The 18,657-nt window shown below is 45.4% G+C and overlaps 3 protein-coding genes across 3 annotated transcripts; all 3 read left to right on the forward strand.

The window, feature by feature from the left end:
* The first annotated feature begins 2,261 nt into the window (after positions 1–2,261).
* Positions 2,262–5,805, forward strand: LOC137867994 (HLA class II histocompatibility antigen, DQ beta 1 chain-like). The gene is made up of 4 exons (XM_068704509.1): positions 2,262–2,467; positions 4,517–4,807; positions 5,249–5,524; positions 5,678–5,805. Exons 1-4 carry the CDS (start codon positions 2,413–2,415, stop codon positions 5,800–5,802), a joined length of 747 nt encoding a protein of 248 aa, XP_068560610.1. The 5' UTR covers positions 2,262–2,412; the 3' UTR covers positions 5,803–5,805.
* A 1,057-nt stretch (positions 5,806–6,862) lies between these two features.
* On the forward strand, positions 6,863–9,619 carry LOC137867995 (ciliary microtubule inner protein 1-like). Its single transcript, XM_068704510.1, has 4 exons — positions 6,863–6,921; positions 7,506–7,587; positions 7,868–7,969; positions 8,482–9,619. Exons 1-4 carry the CDS (start codon positions 6,863–6,865, stop codon positions 8,635–8,637), a joined length of 399 nt encoding a protein of 132 aa, XP_068560611.1. The 3' UTR covers positions 8,638–9,619.
* Positions 9,620–9,865: 246 nt separating this feature from the next.
* On the forward strand, positions 9,866–18,384 carry LOC137867985 (charged multivesicular body protein 4b). Its single transcript, XM_068704488.1, has 5 exons — positions 9,866–10,225; positions 15,283–15,460; positions 15,575–15,689; positions 16,378–16,504; positions 16,630–18,384. Exons 1-5 carry the CDS (start codon positions 10,039–10,041, stop codon positions 16,692–16,694), a joined length of 672 nt encoding a protein of 223 aa, XP_068560589.1. The 5' UTR covers positions 9,866–10,038; the 3' UTR covers positions 16,695–18,384.
* Positions 18,385–18,657: the final 273 nt, after the last annotated feature.

Raw genomic sequence — 18,657 nt, forward strand, 5'->3', positions numbered from 1 at the left:
AAGACCTGAATCAGCTCATTGTGTGACTGATATTCTATTAAAAACGCACTCAGCTGCAAAGCGTCATGTTTTGATTGTGCTGTAGTATCATGAGTGAAATATCTTTTTGTGAATCTTGCTCTATCAGCGGCCGCAATCCAGATCTGTGCTTCCTCTCTCTGCAGGCTGACACAGCTGAGCCCACATGTGACATAAAATCAATACATTTAAAATCCGCTCTCAGCGCTGACAATCGAGCGCAAAACACAGAAAGTAGTAAAAGTTCTGAGTCTTTGCCACGCTGCTCTGGTTCAGTCTGGTTCAGTCTGGTTCAGTCTGGTTCAGTCTGGTTCGTGGACTCTGCTGCTCTTCGTCAGAGCGTCTCTGGAGTGACGACAGCAGCAGGTAGAACACAGACCATCCAGCGTCAGGCCCAATGCTGCAGCAGAAGAGGTCAAAGAGGTCAAAGCGCACAGATAACCTCGTGCCTGATAAACAATGAAGCGGCCTCTTCATGCTGCTGCACAGGGAGCAGCCTGTGGAAACTCCTGAAGATCTGGACGTCTGCAAACAGATCAAAAGTGGAACAATTAGAATTCCCACAGTCGATGTGTGAGATCCTGGGAGAATTATGAAAATGAATAATTCGAGTGATTTGAGAAAACGTGCCTTTGATCAGGCCACACTGATTAAAGACCAATAAGTTACTAAAATAATCATAATAAATGAAGAATATGACTGATTGATCTGTTGTGTCAGGTGGTGTTCTGTGGAGGTATATTATTTTACATTTTAGAGGAACGCAGCCGTTACCTGTTTGGATGGATGGAAAATACGAGACGGACATTTAACAAACAAGTATGACTTTCCTCTGTCGTGTCTTTTGTTTCATTTGTTAAGAAGAGCCGAGCATGGACCGCTAGATGACGTGTGTGAGGGAGAAGCTGCCATCACGTCTAACAAACAAGGGTATTATTGCAGTTTTTGTAAATACAAATAATTGTTTGATGAAGTCACAATTATGTTTTGTAGAAATACTGAAAAACCTTCACAGAGACAGAACGGAGCAGGAAGTAAAGAGCCCTGATGTCTTTGATTAGAGCGCCACCTTGTGTCTCTGTAGTGACAGAGAGCGAAGACAGACGTTCTCATGAAGACATCAAACCGGCTGTCTCTGGACTGAGAGCTCCATGCCTCCATGGTACCAAGCAGTGGCTCACCAGTCCACCAGCAGCTAATTATCCAACACATTGACGTTCCTGACCATTTGTACGACCGTTTCTACTTCACCTTATATAATCTATATAATAGTATAGTATAGTTAAACCAGCCAGAGAGAAATATGTTTGATAAATCACAACTTTAACCTCATAAATGAGATGAAATAAATACATTTAGGCAGATATAAAAGGCTCTTTTTGGGCTTCAATCATCAGAACAACTCACAGATTCAGGCGCCCTCATGTGGCTAAAAGCTATACTGCAGATGTAAATGGTAAATAAAAGTCAATGGAAGAAATTCTGCAGAATTGTTCGGTGACCCGAATAAAGTCTGCATTCTTTGAGTAGAGGATGTCAAACACAGAAGGTTGATCTGAATAACGAGTACTGCTATAAATCATTAAACATTTCTGCCTCATCACGCATTCTTCTTATTGACATAATCCCCAAAATATTCCCCAGAAAACCCTCCACTTGTTTGCTCGTGTTTTGTAAAATCACAGACATTTTGAAGACACTAGAAGGTAAACAAATGAACCTTCTCATGTCTATTACTGAAATTAAGATTATTGTTTTTTTGTATTGCAAGTTTTCTAAAATTGCACATTTAAATATGCAAATGAGGCATTGTCTGATGGTAACTTTTGGGGAGTTTAGGAGAAATCTACAGATGCAAACAGACAAAGAGTTACAATAAACACAGTGTGTGTATTTGGTTTTAGTCTAAAAGAAGAAGCCCAAAATCTCAAAAGTGACCAGTGCTTGTCAAATGATGCTTGTTGTCTGTTGTGTCTTCCCTTAAAATTCTTTTAACATTGATCTCCACTTAATAAATAACAGTGAGAAACAAAGTGTGACGTTGAACCTTGACCTGTGAGGGTTTAGTCTAAAGAGGAACAAGCTCTCATTGTCTTCTCTCTCGTTGGTGTTGAGTTTCAGCTTCCTGTGTGAAGTCGCACATCACTTTCAGGATCCAAACTTCTTGAACTCGTTCATGAAAGTTGCGATTCATGATGAACTGAACTCAACTACAGATTCCATAGATATCCACATCCCGTCCTGAACATAATGAAAACACTTGAGATTAGAACAGATCTTCTTTAAGGACCAAGTTTAAAGGTTTCGGTAACTGTGGTCGAAAAGACAGAATCGTCTGAGGAACGCTCAGCAGCGGTTGAGGCTGCAACACTCTGGTCTAACTTTGGCCTCGACATGGAACCCGTCAGGTACCTGCTGCTTCTGAGTCTGTTCTCCTGGTCTGTGGTGGGTGAGTAATTCCACTTTGGTCCATTTATTTTGTATCTCTTGATGTCATTTGTAGTTCTCTGGGCAACACAACAAGCTGGGTTCAAATACTGACATTGACGTCTCCAGTTCTGTATCTCTCAAGTCCTTTCTTTATACACAGAATGTAATGCTTGCTTAAAAATGTAAAAAAAACAAACACTCTCAATGCAGGTCAGACGTTTAAGGTGCACAATCAGAGTTTGGGAGCATTTCTCTCAATGGCTCTCAACATGCAACACAGTCTCACTTATTAGGGTGTTTTGTGTCTCTTGGAACGTCATAGGCAACATGAACACTTAGTTAGGTTCAGAAAACACATCATGCATGGGCATGAAGTTACTTACAAACCATGATGCAGTATTGAACAGCGGTGTCATGGCTGAAAGTCTTGGGTTTGTTGGTTTGTTAGAACCATACACCTGCGAAAAAAACAACATGGCGACGGTCTCAATCCAAAATGGCGATGGCAAAATAGTCAAACTGGAGGCTTCAAAACAGCCGACCACAAACCAACGGACCACCAAAGCAGCCGGAACAAAGCAAAGACAAACTCTGATAACAACACACACACACACAGAGCGACTTCATTCTCTGCTCTGGGAGACGTTACTCTACGTCTTTACAGAGCTAAGAGTTGTTTGCTGCTATACAGTATTAAAGCTCGGAATGTTCAGTACAGCTCCTTTAATAACCTTTTGTCACAGTTTGCAGATTCAGGGCGCCGGGGAAGGAGACACTTTATTAGAGAAGACAGGCGTAAAGAAAGAGAGTCCAGATGACGGGCAGGTAACAACAAGCTAACAGAGGCTCCAAGAAGCCACGGAGCAAAGAAAGACGAACCGAAACCAACAGAGATGAGACGCGACTGTAAAAACAGAAAGTAATGAGAGAACAAGACACGGTCGGGCAGACATGAGGGCAGGCCTATTAAGTACTTCTGCATTTGATACTTTTAGTACTTTTGTTCTTCTCAAGTAAAGTGACTTAAAAAGAATGCCAGACCTTTGCTTGTAGCGCAGTATTTTTATCGTGTTGTTGTGATTCTTGCCACCATCCTTCTCTACAGTAGACATCATCTGTAGCTCTGCAGATCTGGGGAGCCTTATTTCTCCTTTCTTGTTTTTGTGAACGCTGCAGTGATCTGAAAGAGGAAGTTGATGAACTTGAACTTGATGGTATAAATGATGAAAGGATGAAATGATGAAGTGGATTTTTGGCCACAGAGTCACAGCATTGAAACTTGAATGTTCAGTAAATATCTTTGAGTTATCCTAAATAATAACTCATTTAAAAAAAAACATTTACACGTTTTCATTGCAATCCATTACAAGAGTAGCTAAAATAATTAGCTTTAATGTAAAAGAAATGGAAATGATTTTTAAACTTAAAGGAACAGGTTGTAGGCTTTGGCGCCATCTAGCAGTGTGGTTGCAGATTGCAACTAACCGGATACCCTTCCGCTGTCCGTTGCTGCTCTAGAAACATGGCGGTGTAACATGGCGGTGTAACATGGCGGTGTAACATGGCGGACTCTGTGACAAAGACCCGCCCCCTATGTAGATATGAAGGACTCATTCTTAGCAACAACAAAAAAACTGCACCGTTTCTTAACTTCAGGTGATTTTGGCAGCAAAGTCTCACCGAATGTGGTATGAATGATTTTTTAAAGTCGCGTAGACTACAATAACAACGGCATTCTGTCATTGTACACTCAGAGCGAGCGACTCGGTATAAGAGTGCTTATCGTGGGACTCAGGACTTTCACTAAGGAAACCGGTGTTCATGTCACAAAGCTGAATTATATTTTGTTGGCGTTCCGTGTTTTCTGTTCTTAAGTTATGTTGTTATACTTAGTTCATGGATTTTACACGACTGAAAACATACTCATGAATATTATATTCCATTTCTGCAAAATGTTTACTGTGCATAAACACATATTAAATAGTGAGAAACCTACTTTCTCTGCACATTAAAATAAATCATATTTAGTCTCTAGCAAAAGGATCAAATGTGGTTCTTCTTCGTTCAGATTGTGCCGCTGATGGAAACGGATACTTCATGTTTGCCGACTTCTGGTGCGCCGTGCAGCCCAGAGGGGGGCAGCAGGTGGAGTATCTGATCGACTGGTATTTCAACAAAGAGTATACGATGCAGTACAACAGCACAGTCAGGAACTGGACGGGCTTCACTCCGGCCGGATTGATCACTGCGTCTGATTTCAATGAGAACCAGCACGACGTTCTGCAGAGGAAAGTGGAGAGGCAGCTGATCTGTGTCAACAACGTCCGATTGGTATTGAACGTGACTGAGGAGAACATGGGTGAATATTCAAACACTGGATACGTGATCTATATTCAACCTCATGTCTGTGTTTCAAGTACAGAGCTGTAGGCAGGATGTTAGCATAGCTTAGCATAAAGGCATATAGAAGCAGGGAGAAACAGCTAACCTGACTCTGTCCAAAGTTACACACCCACAAACGCCTCCAATCAACACATTGTATGATCTAAATTCAAATTCTGAGCAAACAGGACTACAAAAACAACATTTTCTGGTAAAATACCTTATTTCAGAGTTGTACCATGAGTTGTACCATGAGTTACACATATGATGCTATGATGCGTACCTGACGCGTTTTATCCAGCGACTCTTTTCATAAGCAGGGACGTGAAACAACGAGCGAGACCCGGGTTACACAGCTGCTGCTGCCTCACAGCCAGAAGTCATCTCTCAGTTCAAACTCTTCCCCTTCTGATTCCAGCTGAACCCAGCGTCACTCTTGCGGAGACCACCAGCTCCGGTCTTGACACCACGCTGGTGTGCAGCGCGTACGACTTCTACCCCAAACACATCCGGGTGACGTGGCTCCGCGACGGACAGGAAGTGACGTCGGGCGTGGCCGTCAGCAAGGTGATGACGGACGGAAACTTGACCTATCAGGTCCACTCCTACCTGGAGATCAGGCCCGGCGGGAAGGACAGGGTCAGCTGTGTGGTGGAGCACGTCAGCTTAAAGGAGCCCAAGGTTTACGACTGGGGTGAGGACGACGCTACAATTTGGTTTAGCGAAGCTAATTGGTTCTTCTGGAACAATACAATGTCCTTAACAGTTGTGTTCATACCAGTCGTCATTAGCAGGTATAGTGCTTAATGCACATATGATTGATGCTTCTCTTAATATTTTGTTGCAGACTCTTCCAGCAGTCGGTCTGAGGTGGACTTCGTGGTTGGTGGCGTTTGTGCTCTGCTGTTGGGAGCAGTGTTTCTGTCCTCGGGACTGATCAAGTACAGGAGGAACTATTATAACGTCTTATAAGTCAATTAAATTGTCGTGAGGATATTGTCAACATGGACCACATGTGAAATAATGAAATGAGACACATTTCTACAGAAGCCTTGAGAGAATAATCTGCTGGTCCATATTTCTAAGACTAAGAATAGTTTTCTCTCCTGATTTAATGATGTAAGAATAGGAATAGGTGGTGAGAACCGGTACTGGTCATTACCAAAATATCGATTAGCTCCTGGAAAAGCGGTGCTGCTATCGGTATTAACGTTACGTTTATTCATTCTAACATTTCTAATTCTTTAAAATGATGACATGTGACGATGTGCTGCAGGGAAGTGAAGAAACGTTTGGTTGTAAGGTCAGTACATCCGGCTTCCTGCAGCACAAGTGAACTGTAGTCTGTGAGCTGTGAAGGCCAGCTGTGGACGACACGCTCAAGTCTGCAGAGCCCCTAAACCCCCGAACTGTTTATTCATATTGAACGGATCCAAAAAGCAGCAGATTTGAAAAAGCACTCCGGGGAATCCCCAGCAACACACACACCAAGTATGAAGTAGATCAGATGAGCGTTTCTCGAGATATACGAAGAACACACAGACGGATAGTTAGATCGAGTCCTGGGGCACTTCAGCCTCTTGTGGCCAAAATGAGTATTACAACCACAAACACTAAATACATTTTATTCAAAAGAATACAAAAGAAAACACAACACAATGTGACATGGGAGTGATTTGAAGACGATCTGAAGCAGATTAAAATCAGTTGTGTAGCTCAGGGGCAGCCGGTGTGGGTGAAGTGTGCCCTCAGTTTAGTCTTCGGTGAGTTGTTGAGATATTTAAGCCTGAAGCAGAGCAGCGTGACCGTGAAACACAACGTGCCTGAGCTCCCAGGAGACCCTCTCCAGTGGTTCCATCCCACCGTCACCACAGTTACCCCCTCAGGACAGAGAGAAGTGATGTATATCTGTCAGGAACTCCATCTCCAGGGCGACGGTAAACAGGTCTGTCAGTGAGACTTACACACAGGTGAAACATTAGACTCCACACACACACACACACACACACACACACACACACAGTCAGGACAGATGGCGGATCCACAGAGAACATCAGAACCCGTCAACTTTGTGCATCAGGACGAAATCTGGTAAACCTGCTGACTGCTGCTTGTTTCTCAAAGATGTTAACATGAACGAATGTTTGTTTTTAAAAATGTCAAATGTGTTTCCTGCTGGTTGTGAACAACCGTTATCATTATTGTATGTTACCTTTCACCTGGTGATGAAACGTGATGTTTTAAATCAGCCAGTCATCAGGATGTCTAATGTTTGGAGCTCTTCCTGGACTCAAACAGTAGATCTTTTCTTTGTATAACGAGGAAACAATTTGAGGCAAAGATTAAAACCTTTATTTAGTTTTAATAAATACAAGCTTGGTCTTCCTGTATGACTATTGTCATTGTTACTAGTATTGTTATTACTGTTAGCATCATTCATTTTGTTCATCTTCTCATCTTTATCTTTATCGTGTTGATATGAAATGTGCTGTAATAAATACGACTTTCCATACTAACTAATCATAATGAGAAAAGCTCCTTGTATTGATTTTGTTTGTGGTAACAAGAACTTTTAAAGATTTGTTATGCAGCAATATAATGAAAAAGTTACTACAACATAACAGTTATTATATTGTGAAAAGGGTCTCGTTCTACAATTAAACTGTCTTGTGTAGGAAAGCACATCTAAAACTTGAGAAGGATTCTGCCAAAGTCTGGTCCAACAAGTGGGGCTGCCTGACGGAGGCCTACAAGGAGGTACACACACACACACACACACACACACACACACACACACACACACACACACACCAGTCACACACACACACACACACACACACACACACACACACCTGTCACACACACTGGTCACATACTGCCCTCTACAGTTGAGAAAGTACCACAGCAAGTGCATAAGACACCAAAATACACATAGAAATACGCAACAAAGACATTTTCCGTTGGAAAGAAAAGAACACACAGATGTTGTTTATATGTGTGTGTTATAAACCACACAACTCTTTGTGTCGTGTTTCAGTACGAGAGGGAGAGTGTGAAGCTGAAGGAGAAGCTCAGAGTGAAGCATCCCCATCATCACCTGGAAGTACAACCTCCAACCCCCCCGGAGAAACACGTCCAGGTACGCTTCCTGCCTCTCTGTCTGTCTGTCTGTGTGTCCGTCTCTCTGTCTGTCTGTGATTGTGTGTGTCTATCTGTATCTGTCTGTGTGTCTGTGTGTCTCACTATCTGTTTGTCTGTCTGTTTCCCTGTCTGTGTGTCTGTGTGTCTCACTATATATCTGTCTGTCTGTGTGTCTCTCTATCTCTCTGTATCTGTCTGTGTGTCTCACTATCTGTCTATCTGTCTGTCTGTCTTTCTATATCTGTCTGTGTGTCTCACTATATATCTGTCTGTCTGTGTGTCTATCTGTATCTGTCTGTGTGTCTCACTATATATCTGTCTGTCTGTGTGTCTATCTGTATCTGTCTGTGTGTCTCACTCTCTGTCTGTCTGTCTGTCTGTCTGTGTGTCTATCTGTATCTGTCTGTGTGTCTCACTCTCTCTCTGTCTGTCTGTCTGTCAGTCTGTCTGTCTGTCTCTCTCTCTATATCTGTCTGTGTGTCACCGCCCATCTTTCTGTGTTCTCTTCAGGTTGGACCCTCTCCTCCGGTTCCTCGGACAGCTCAGGCCCTGATTGGTTGGCGTTTAGGGCACTCGCATCTTCAGCTGGAAAAGTATGCCACGGTGCATCATGGGAGGCGTAGTTTTATGAAGGAGCTGGACTGGCCGTTGGGCTCTTGCGACTGAGTGGAAGCCACCATTCTGTGTCTCAAGTACTGACTCATGGAGCTACAAAGATGAAGCATTAAATAAAGACATTAATTAAATCAATCCTGAGATTATATACTGTTTTAAAGCATTGTAGGAATGTTCTGGAATGCTTTCTGATGTCTTTCCACAACAGGAGGCCACCTCCTGGTCTGAAACTGAAGCTTTAAACGTGCATTCTTTCTACTGGCCAACAGGGGGTGACTCCTCCGGATGCAAAAACGAGTGTGATTGTACAGAAGTGTTTGATAAAATGACTCTACTTCTCTCTTGATTTACAGCATGAAATCACAGCTTTACTGGCTTCCAGCATGCAACTTACACAAGTGTGACATAAAACGTTGAAGTGTGCAGATCACAGACAGTGAGAAGAAACCTTCTTATGGATGTAGGGTACATCATTTGAAATGAAGAATACCAGTATTTGCCTTTATTTGACTGTGGTTGTTGAGATACAGACAGGAAATGTGTGACGGAGAGAGATAAAAAAATGTTCCTGGTGCTGAAGAAAATGGACCATAGAGTCCATGTTTTCCAAATAGAGTATTTAAAACATGTCACAAAAGGGGATGAACTGGATTTGGTTACACACAATATTCTGTTGTGTTAAATTTGATTAATGGAGCTCTGCAAAGTAACTACATTAATCAAAACAGTGGCGTGGAAGTAGGACTGTAAAGTAGGATACAATGGAAAATGATACACATTCTCCACAGCCTGTACACCGTGAGAACAATGAAAGAACATCAACACAAAGAGTCACGAGAACAGAGTCCATTGAGTGTTACAATGCTGCAGTCATGTGCTTTAATATGGTGATGTGTTGTTACTATAGCGTCAATGAGGACTGAGGTTGAGAAGGAAGAATCATTATTTCATATACATTGTGTATATATGGATATATATATTTTTATATATATATATTTGTATATATATATATATATATATAGTAACATGTAATAATAGCATATGTTACATTTTTTATATATTTATTAATAGGTTTTTTTTAATAAATATTACTCACTGTTGTATGTAAACGATTGATGATAATAATGAAAATGTAATAGATATTAAATATATGTAAATGTCTTTTTAGACACGTCTGGTCATCTGTGAATTCCCCCTGAATGTATGACGGCGTGTCTCACGCGCGAGTGAGTCACGTAACAGCGCTGACGTAATGACATCACGAGGCCTTTTCCCTGAAACACCGGAAGAAGAGAGAACAACAACAACAGCAGCGGCAGCCCTGCGGCTCAGCAACGACAGTTAACGAGAGACAGCGCGACAGACAGTTTAACAGCGTAACCGTCACCGGTACGCGGTCGCAAAGTGTACGGTGAAACACGCCCGTTGTCGTTCCACAGTTAATCGACTAACATGTCGCTGTTCGGTAAGTTGTTCGGCGGCGGAGGGGGTAAAGGTGGGAAAGCGCCGACACCCCAGGAGGCTGTGCAGAAACTCCGAGAGACCGAGGAGATGTTGGCCAAAAAACAGGACTTCTTAGAGAAGAAGATCGACCTGGAGCTCATGACGGCGAAGAAGAACGGCACGAAAAACAAGCGAGGTGAGGAGGACAGACCCGGGAAGTTTGTGCGCGTGACGGTTATGTTACTCATACTTAGTTATAGTTAGTTAGCCACGCGGGCTAACGACGGACACCCAACCCGGAAGTTGGCAGATGACAGAATCAGAATCAGCTTCCTGCCGTGAATGTGTACGTACACATAATATACACACAAACAACAAACACGTAACAAACAAGGACAACAAAGAAAGTAAAGATTCACATGTAACTACTGTGTACAATATACATATATATCACAGAATACATATGAACATTAAGGACTATGGCTTCAGGGTGTTAGTGGTAATAGTGCAAACTGACGGGCTGGTTGTCTGAATACGAGTCACGGTCACATGACTGCATTCATATCAGTCTGCTGCTCTTTAAAGAACGCTCCACGAGGACAACACAGTCGGTACTGAAGCTGGAGACTAAAACTTTATTTGTGTTATTAGTATTATTTCAAACAAACTGTTCTTTATTGTCACCTTCACTTCACTCCATCGTGTTTAAAGTTCACTGACTTAAAGACAACCAGACAACGATAAACATGCTGTTACCTACGGAACATTTCAGGTGGAATTATATAAAAATATGACATGTTCATGCATACATTATATTCATACGACTGTGTACTCTAGCTGAGCTGTAGAGTGTTCATGTATGTGTTATTATTGTAGTCGAGTAACAGAGTAGTGTTCAGTAGTTTTGGTCTTTTTTTAAAGCGGTGTTGTACGTATTTCAGAATCTTCTAATCATCTGGATACAAAATGTTTCGATCACTTTCCCCCAGTTATGACTCAAACAAAGATGGTGGTCAGCACCGACTGCCTTCCATGTTTTATTTGTTTATAATCCCTATAAAATGACGTCATCTCAGGAGGATAGCTTATCTCCTACGTAGGGAGAGACTCGGCCGTGGAGAGAGGCCAGCACCGCCTACAAGTGTGTGTGACTGATCTCTTTCAACCACTGTGGTGTGTGTGTGTGTGTGTGTGTGTGTGTGTGTGTGTGTGTGTGTGTGTGTGTGTGTGTGTGTGTGTGTGTGTTATGTGTTATGAGTGTGTGTGTGTGTGTGTGTGTGTGTGTGTGTGTGTGTGGTGTGTGTGTGTGTGTGTGTGTGTGTGTGTGTGTGTGTGGAGCTCATTCACAACACTGTTCATCTAGAAGAGGAACCACTCACACACTCGGACAACTTCAGCAACATGTTGCTCTTCTGGGGAATGACTTAGCAACTCTGGAAAGTTATAATGACAGCAATCACTTGAGAGGGAAGCGATAGAATTAGCACAATGCTAAATGCTACGAGCTAGTGGTTATTCCACCTGGAAGGTGAGCGCGTTGCAAACTCTCACCACAGCTCAAATGTGCTGAGGTGAGAGTGATGGAAGGACCTGAGACACGCTGACCACAGCGCATCTTCTGCTGGTTTTCAGTCACTTCAGGGCTTAAAGCTGATTCTGGGCCTTTATGACCCAACTGGTCCTGGTTAGTTTTGAACCGGTTCTTACTGAATCAATCCTCAGGTCTGACACCCGTTAGCCCTGTGGGGGTCTGGGGAGCGGCACATAACGTACACTGCCTCTCAGCCAATGCATGCTGGGATAGATCACATGACAATAAAATGTAGACTTGCGGAGATGAGTCGGTGTTCTGGTTCTGCTGTATACTCCGGTGACGGTTGCTATATTTACTGTGACTACCGAAGCTCCAGTTTGTGGTATTTTAAGAATGTTTTTGTTGGTACTGTTGTAGTAAAGTTGCATCCTCCAGTTTGTTAGGTTGGATGGAATCCAAAGCAAACATGGGGTGAAGTAGTTTCACCATTATTCATCTCTTATTGAAGTATTTCAGGAGAGATAACACCGTTTACCGTAGTGCTTTAGTCATGAAGAGGTGATGAGACACGCCCTGTTTACGTGCAGCCAGAGTGCCTGCTGGGAGATCTGTGACGCAACCACAAAGTCCTCTCCAGGAAACAGACACACCACACACACACACACACACACACACACACACACACACACACACACACACACACACTGAGCTCTGTGAGCGCAGCTACAGCTCGCTGCAAAGGGTTTACTTCTGGTCCTTCTCCGTGTTTGACATCATGTGACTTGTTCCTCCGAGATAAAGAGAGTTGAAGCAATCATGAATGCAGACTGACGTCACGGTGAGAAGATGGCTGCGTAGCAGCAGCTAGTAGAGTGACGTATCTTACGTTTGACTTGAGTAGAAAGTGGACTTTACTCACAGAGACGCTGTGAAAGGCCTCTGAGGTCGTCGAGCGTAGAGAAGAGAACACACAGGGTCACAGAGTCAAAGTGACCTGAAGGTGAAGGTGGGCGGTCTGGATGGAAGCTCTGGAACCAGATAATCCAATAATGATTGGAGTGATGTTGAGTAAAGATGTTATCGGTCCAGGAATAGAGCCGGCTGCTGATCTAATCTGATGAAACGGGAACTTTCAGCTACAGTCTGGCTCCTGGTGGACCAGACCAACCACACACTGTGTGTGTGTGTGTGTGTGTGTGTGTGTGTGTGTGTGTGTGTGTGTGTGTGTGTGTGTGTGTGTGTGTGTGTGTGTGTGTGTGTGTGTGTGTGTGGTTTAAATGAGAAGAGAACGCTGAAGGATCTCCAGCGTTGTTACAAGTCCTCCCGTGTGAGACCTGGATGTGTTGAGATGTTTCACTGAAGACCACAAATGTCGAGCTCAGTGAAAGTCCTTGTGGTTCATGCTCTGGGCACCATGAGTATATGTACCAGATGTTATGGTAATCATGTATTAGTGTGCAGAGATATTCAGTCTGAAGTAAGTGATGCTTTCACAAACAGCCACGTCAGACAGGAGTCCTGGAATGACCCAGTTATACAGAACTGAGCCTCAGTCCTCTTCTGTTACGTGACACCGGTCCTGAAAAGAGGAAGCATCGCTTTGCATTTTTGTATATAAGTAAGTTAATATAAAAACATGAAATATGCACAACTAGCAGGTCTCTCACTGAATCACTTCAGCTACATGTTGCTGCTCAGGATGGTGACAGCAAGTTTAAAACCCTCATGTTAGAATCTCTAAAGAGATTCTATAGTGAAGCTGTGATCCAGCGTCACAACGGACTCCCTCTGCTCCCTCCTCACCCTCCTCTCTCTCCTCCCTCCTCTCCCTCCTCACCCTCCTCTCCCTCCTCTCCCTCCTCACCCTCCTCTCCCTCCTCACCCTCCTCCCTCCTCACCCTCCTCTCTCTCCTCCCTCCTCTCCCTCCTCACCCTCCTCACCCTCCTCTCCCTCCTCACCCTCCTCACCCTCCTCTCCCTCCTCTCCCTCCTCTCTCTCTTCCCTCCTCTCCCTCCTCTCCCTCCTCTCCCTCCTCACTCTCCTCACTCTCCTCACCCTCCTCACCCTCCTCCCTCCTCACCCTCCTCTCTCCTCACCCTCCTCTCCCTTCTCCCCCCTCCTTCCTCTCCCTCCTCTCCCTCCTCACCCTCCTCTCCCTCCTCTCTCCTCCCTCCTCACCTTCCTCCCTCCTCCCTCCTCTCCCTCCTCAGCCTCCTCACCCTCCTCCCTCCTCTCTCTCCTCTCCCTCCTCACCCTCCTCTCTCTCCTCCCTCCCTCCTCTCCCTCCTCTCACTCCTCACCCTCCTTTCTCTCCTCCCTCCCTCCTCTCCCTCCTCACCCTCCTCTCCCTCCTCTCTCTCCTCTCTCTCCTCCCTCCCTCCTCTCCCTCCTCCCTCTCCCTCCTCTCTCTCCTCCCTCCTCTCCCTCCTCACCCTCCTCCCTCCTCTCCCTCCTCTCCCTCCTCTCCCTCCACCCTCCTCACCTTCCTCACCCTCCTCCCTCCTCTCTCTCCTCCCTCCTCTCCCTCCTCACCCTCCTCTCCCTCCTTTCTCCTCCCTCCCTCCTCTCCCTCCTCTCCCTCCTCACCCTCCTCTCCCTCCTCTCTCTCCTCTCTCTCCTCCCTCCTCCCTCTCCCTCCTCTCTCTCCTCCCTCCTCTCCCTCCTCACCCTCCTCCCTCCTCTCCCTCCTCTCCCTCCACCCTCCTCCCTCCTCACCCTCCTCCCTCCTCTCTCTCCTCCCTCCTCTCCCTCCTCACCCTCCTCACCCTCCTCCCTCCTCTCCCTCCTCACCCTCCTCCCTCCTCTCTCTCCTCCCTCCTCACCCTCCTCTCCCTCCTCTCTCTCCTCCCTCCTCTCCCTCCTTTCTCCTCCCCCTCCTCCCTCCTCCCTCCTCTCATAATGACTCAGCAGCTTTAGGTCTCAGGGGAGTTCCCTGTTGTGGTTTAGATCATTGTTTTGGTCTTTTTAAACCGGTACGGAGGAAGACAAGCGCCAAAACAACCTGTGGCAGAGTTCACAGAGAGATACTGGAATGCTAAATGTAGAACATACAGTAAACGTAAAATTGTGAATTAATTAGTGAATGACAGAATGTTAGCTGGCGTCAGTCAGTCAGTTAGTTAGTTAGTTAGTTAGTTAGTTAACATTGCAGTAAGTCCACTTCACTGTTTTAGTCTATTTAATATTGTGAAAAGAGCCGAAACTGACAGTAAAACCAAAATGTGTTCAGTTTAACGTCATCAAATAAGGTTTGAGGAGCTTGGACCTGTGGCTGTTGTAGAAATGAATGTCTTGTCAGAATAGTTGACGTATCATATAGACTTATGACTTCTTATCACAGCACGTTGTCACCCATCATAACCAGTGAGAGGTGATCTCCTCAGTGCTCCATCAACCCAACAGCTGCCTCATGTGTTCCTAATATTATCTTCTCTTATCATATTATTCTGTTGTGGTCGAGGTGACGCCGGATGTCTGTGAGCTTGGTGGGTTTTGTTGTGAGGGTTCAAACCTAGAAATGAAGCCCGACTGAAGCATTCTGCGTCTGCATGCAGAGATTCGGCTCAGGCGGGATTTTCTCAGATTACCAGTCGTGCTCCGTCAGAGACGTCTCACTGGTCCTCATGTCCTCATACGTCCTCAAACACTCACACGGAGTTGTGTGAGTGTTTGTCTCCTTCACTAACGTCGTCTCTCTCCTTCGTCTCTCTCTGTCCAGCGGCTCTGCAGGCCTTGAAAAGGAAAAAACGCTACGAGAAGCAGCTGGCTCAGATCGACGGGACGCTGTCCACCATCGAGTTCCAGAGGGAGGCGCTGGAGAACGCCAACACCAACACGGAGGTGCTGAAGAACATGGGCTACGCCGCCAAGGCCATGAAGGCTGCGCACGAAAACATGTAAGAGAGACGGTCCGTCGTCGGTTTGTGTCCAGACGCGTTCAGTAGTGCTGCACACACCTTCACGTCCTCTCTCTCTCTCTCTCTCTCTCCTTGTGTCCTCCCGTCTCACAGGGACATCGACAAAGTAGACGACCTGATGGCCGACATCACAGAACAACAGGAAGTGGCCCAAGAAATCTCAGATGTCATTTCAAGACCGATCGGTTTCGGAGATGAGTTCGACGAGGTGAGAAACGTAGAAAGGAGGAATCCTTCACTGCGTAGTAATCGGTAGAACCAGAGTCAGAATTCCTCTCCCGTGGTTCTGCTCTTCATAGTCTCTGGTGAGTCGTCTTAGTTTGGTGACTCCGGACCGAGGTGCTTGGAGAAGACACTTCCCACCGTACTTTAACATTTATCTGCTTGAGTTGCAGAAATGAGGACACGCACGTCGATTTACTGGACTCGATGTTGTGTGTGTGGTCGTGGCTTCTGAAGAAGTGCCCGGCCGTCGTGAATAGTTAATGAACACAATGCGCCGTGTGAAGAGAGCTGAGCTACAGCGCTGGAGGCGGAGCTCCCCGTTCATTCCTATGATAGTTGCTCAGTGGAGCGCGACGCCAAAAACGTTCCTCTTCCTGGGTTTAAAATGACCCGAATTTTAGGGCCTGATTGCATCACATGACCGACTCTACAACAGTTGACTTGGGATGCAATCAATTTATCAGCTGCTCAGAATAAAATGGAGAAAAATCTAAATTCAGATGAAAGAAATTAGTTATAAAATGAATGAATCTATTTCTGTGGTGTGCTTACACAAACCGCTTGGTTACTTAATAGTGTGTGTGTGTGTGTGTGTGTGTGTGTGTGTGTGTGTGTGTGTGTGTGTGTGTGTGTGTGTGTGTGTGTGTGTGTGTGTGTGTGTGTTCGTTCAGGATGAGCTCATGGCTGAGCTGGAGGAGCTGGAACAGGAAGAGTTGGACAAAAACCTTCTGGAAATCCAAGGGACAGAGGACGTCCCTCTCCCCAGCGTACCGTCTACGTCACTACCATCTCGACCAGGTATTCTGTGTTTCCTATAATACCGAATGAAATAAACGAGTCGATTCAATTCACCAGAAAACACAATAACATGAATACCTGTGTTCTATTTCTGACTCTTCCTCTGCTTTTCTATTCTTCTTCAGCCAAGAAGAAGGAGGAAGAAGACGAGGACGACATGGCGGACCTCGAGGCCTGGGCGGCTAACTAAGCTAGCTCGCCCCGCTAGCTAGCTGGTGCCCCTCTCCTGTGCGTCTCTGTGCTACCAGGCTGCTCCCCAGACACCTGGAACCGAGACAGGGACTCTGGGCCGCTGAGCCGGCTGCTAGCACGCTGCTCTGTCTTAAAGCCCACGATATCTACCCAGACCCCCCCCCCCCCCCCCCCAACACAAAAGTATGCACTTGTGCACATATTCACTGACTTTAAAAAACCAAACGAACCCAGGCTCCCCTCTGATTAATGTCACGGTACGAATCTCTTTTCGCTCCAGCTGTGCGCGCGAAAGTGAATGTGTGGCGCCGAGCAGCCTGTGGTTGAGTGTGGAAGTTGTCTTTAGTTTAGGAAAAAGAGTTCATGAATGCACCTCTGGGCAGAGAGACAGGTGCTTCTAGGGGAGGAACAGGACGAGGCTTTTTTTTCTTTTTTCTGGGAGGAATGTGAAGAAGAGTGTGTGTGTGTGTGTGTGTGTGTGTGTGTGTGTGTGTGTGTGTGTGTGTGTGTGTGTGTGTGTGTGTGTGTGTGTGTGTGTGTGTGTGTGTGGGGGGGGGGGGGGGGGGGGATCAGAATTCTCTGGATTCTGATCCGGTAAATTCTTAAAATATCATGCGAGAGAAGAGTTGTTAATGGAAAACCATCCCAGAACAGTACAGTGTTCAAAGGCCAGTAGGATGTGGAGGTCGTGGTTTTGTAAACACATGGTGACGGTGCTTCACCGGATTCTCCCACGTTTCAGAGGAGCTTTATCGGCTCTCCTCTCTGTATCCTAAATCCTGAATAAATAATGCGTCTCTTCTTCTCTACCATTTAACTTTCTGACTTAGGTAAGCCGAGCCTACTTGATGCCTTAGCTCACTGACTCCCGGCCTTTTGTTTTTGTGTTTTTGTGACCCAATATGACCTTCCAATATGGCTGCCAGAGGGCACGTTACAACACCTCGTTCCTCCGTTTAAAGTTGCTCGTGCCTGACACCTCCAGCGCCTTCTGTGGTTCAACAGCGATGTCCTCTGAGAAAATCCTCCACTGGTTGAATAATGATTATGATTGATTGATAGTGTGTGTGTGTGTGTGTGTGTGTGTGTGTGTGTGTGTGTGTGTGTGTGTGTGTGTGTGTGTGTGTGTGTGTGGGTGTGGTGTTATTTTCCTCCAGCCTTTTGACACAGTGACCTCTTGAGATGGTTGAGCTGGATTTTTGTTCTTCACTTTGCTCTTCGCTCACCTGTTGGTACAAAACTGGTTCCGAACACGAGAGTCCACGTCGGCTCCGTGTTTTGGACTTGTGCTCGTTGCTTTTGGCTGCGAGCTTCACTTCCTGTCAGCAGACGCGGTTTAACCAATGGACGGATTGGGGGTCGGTCCGGAATCAAACGAAAAGGGGTTGAGACTGTAAATCTTAAAATAAAAGAAATGAAATGAAAACATTGAATGAAAACATTTTTTTGTATAAAGCAAAGTCACCGTAGTTGCGAGCGGGTCGACCCCAGTCCTGATATTTCACCACAAACTGTTTCGTATTCCAATCGTTTGTTCTTCTTCTTTCTGTTTTACCTCAACATCGTGTTCTGTCACAAACGGTGCGACCCGTAGCCGGTTCTGCTCGGAGCTGTACAAAGACGCCATGTCGCTCTGTGACCCAGGTTGTGTACCGTTCATCTTAATAAAGTTGGGGTTTGGTGCCGGAGTCTCGGACCTGTTGCGTCTGTTCATTCAGGGAATAAGTTTCCTCTTCACGCCTTCCAGCTGCTAAAGCGCCGGCGTGTGACGGAGGAAGGAAGTCCACGTCTGAAGGACTTGAATCACATTTCAGATGCACGAGCACTGAGTTCATTTATTGATGTGTCCCCTTTAAGGTCATCGATTACTCTCATCAGAGCTGTTTCAGTGCTCTGATTGGCTCTGAAACACGCCTGGTATTTGTCAATTATATATTCATGCATTGTTTCTATACAACTTT

Source organism: Cebidichthys violaceus, unplaced genomic scaffold (assembly GCF_023349555.1).
Source record: "Cebidichthys violaceus isolate CVI_PGR_0920_01 unplaced genomic scaffold, fCebVio1.0.p SCAF_93, whole genome shotgun sequence".
In the NCBI taxonomy this organism is placed as follows: Eukaryota; Metazoa; Chordata; class Actinopteri; order Perciformes; family Stichaeidae; genus Cebidichthys; species Cebidichthys violaceus.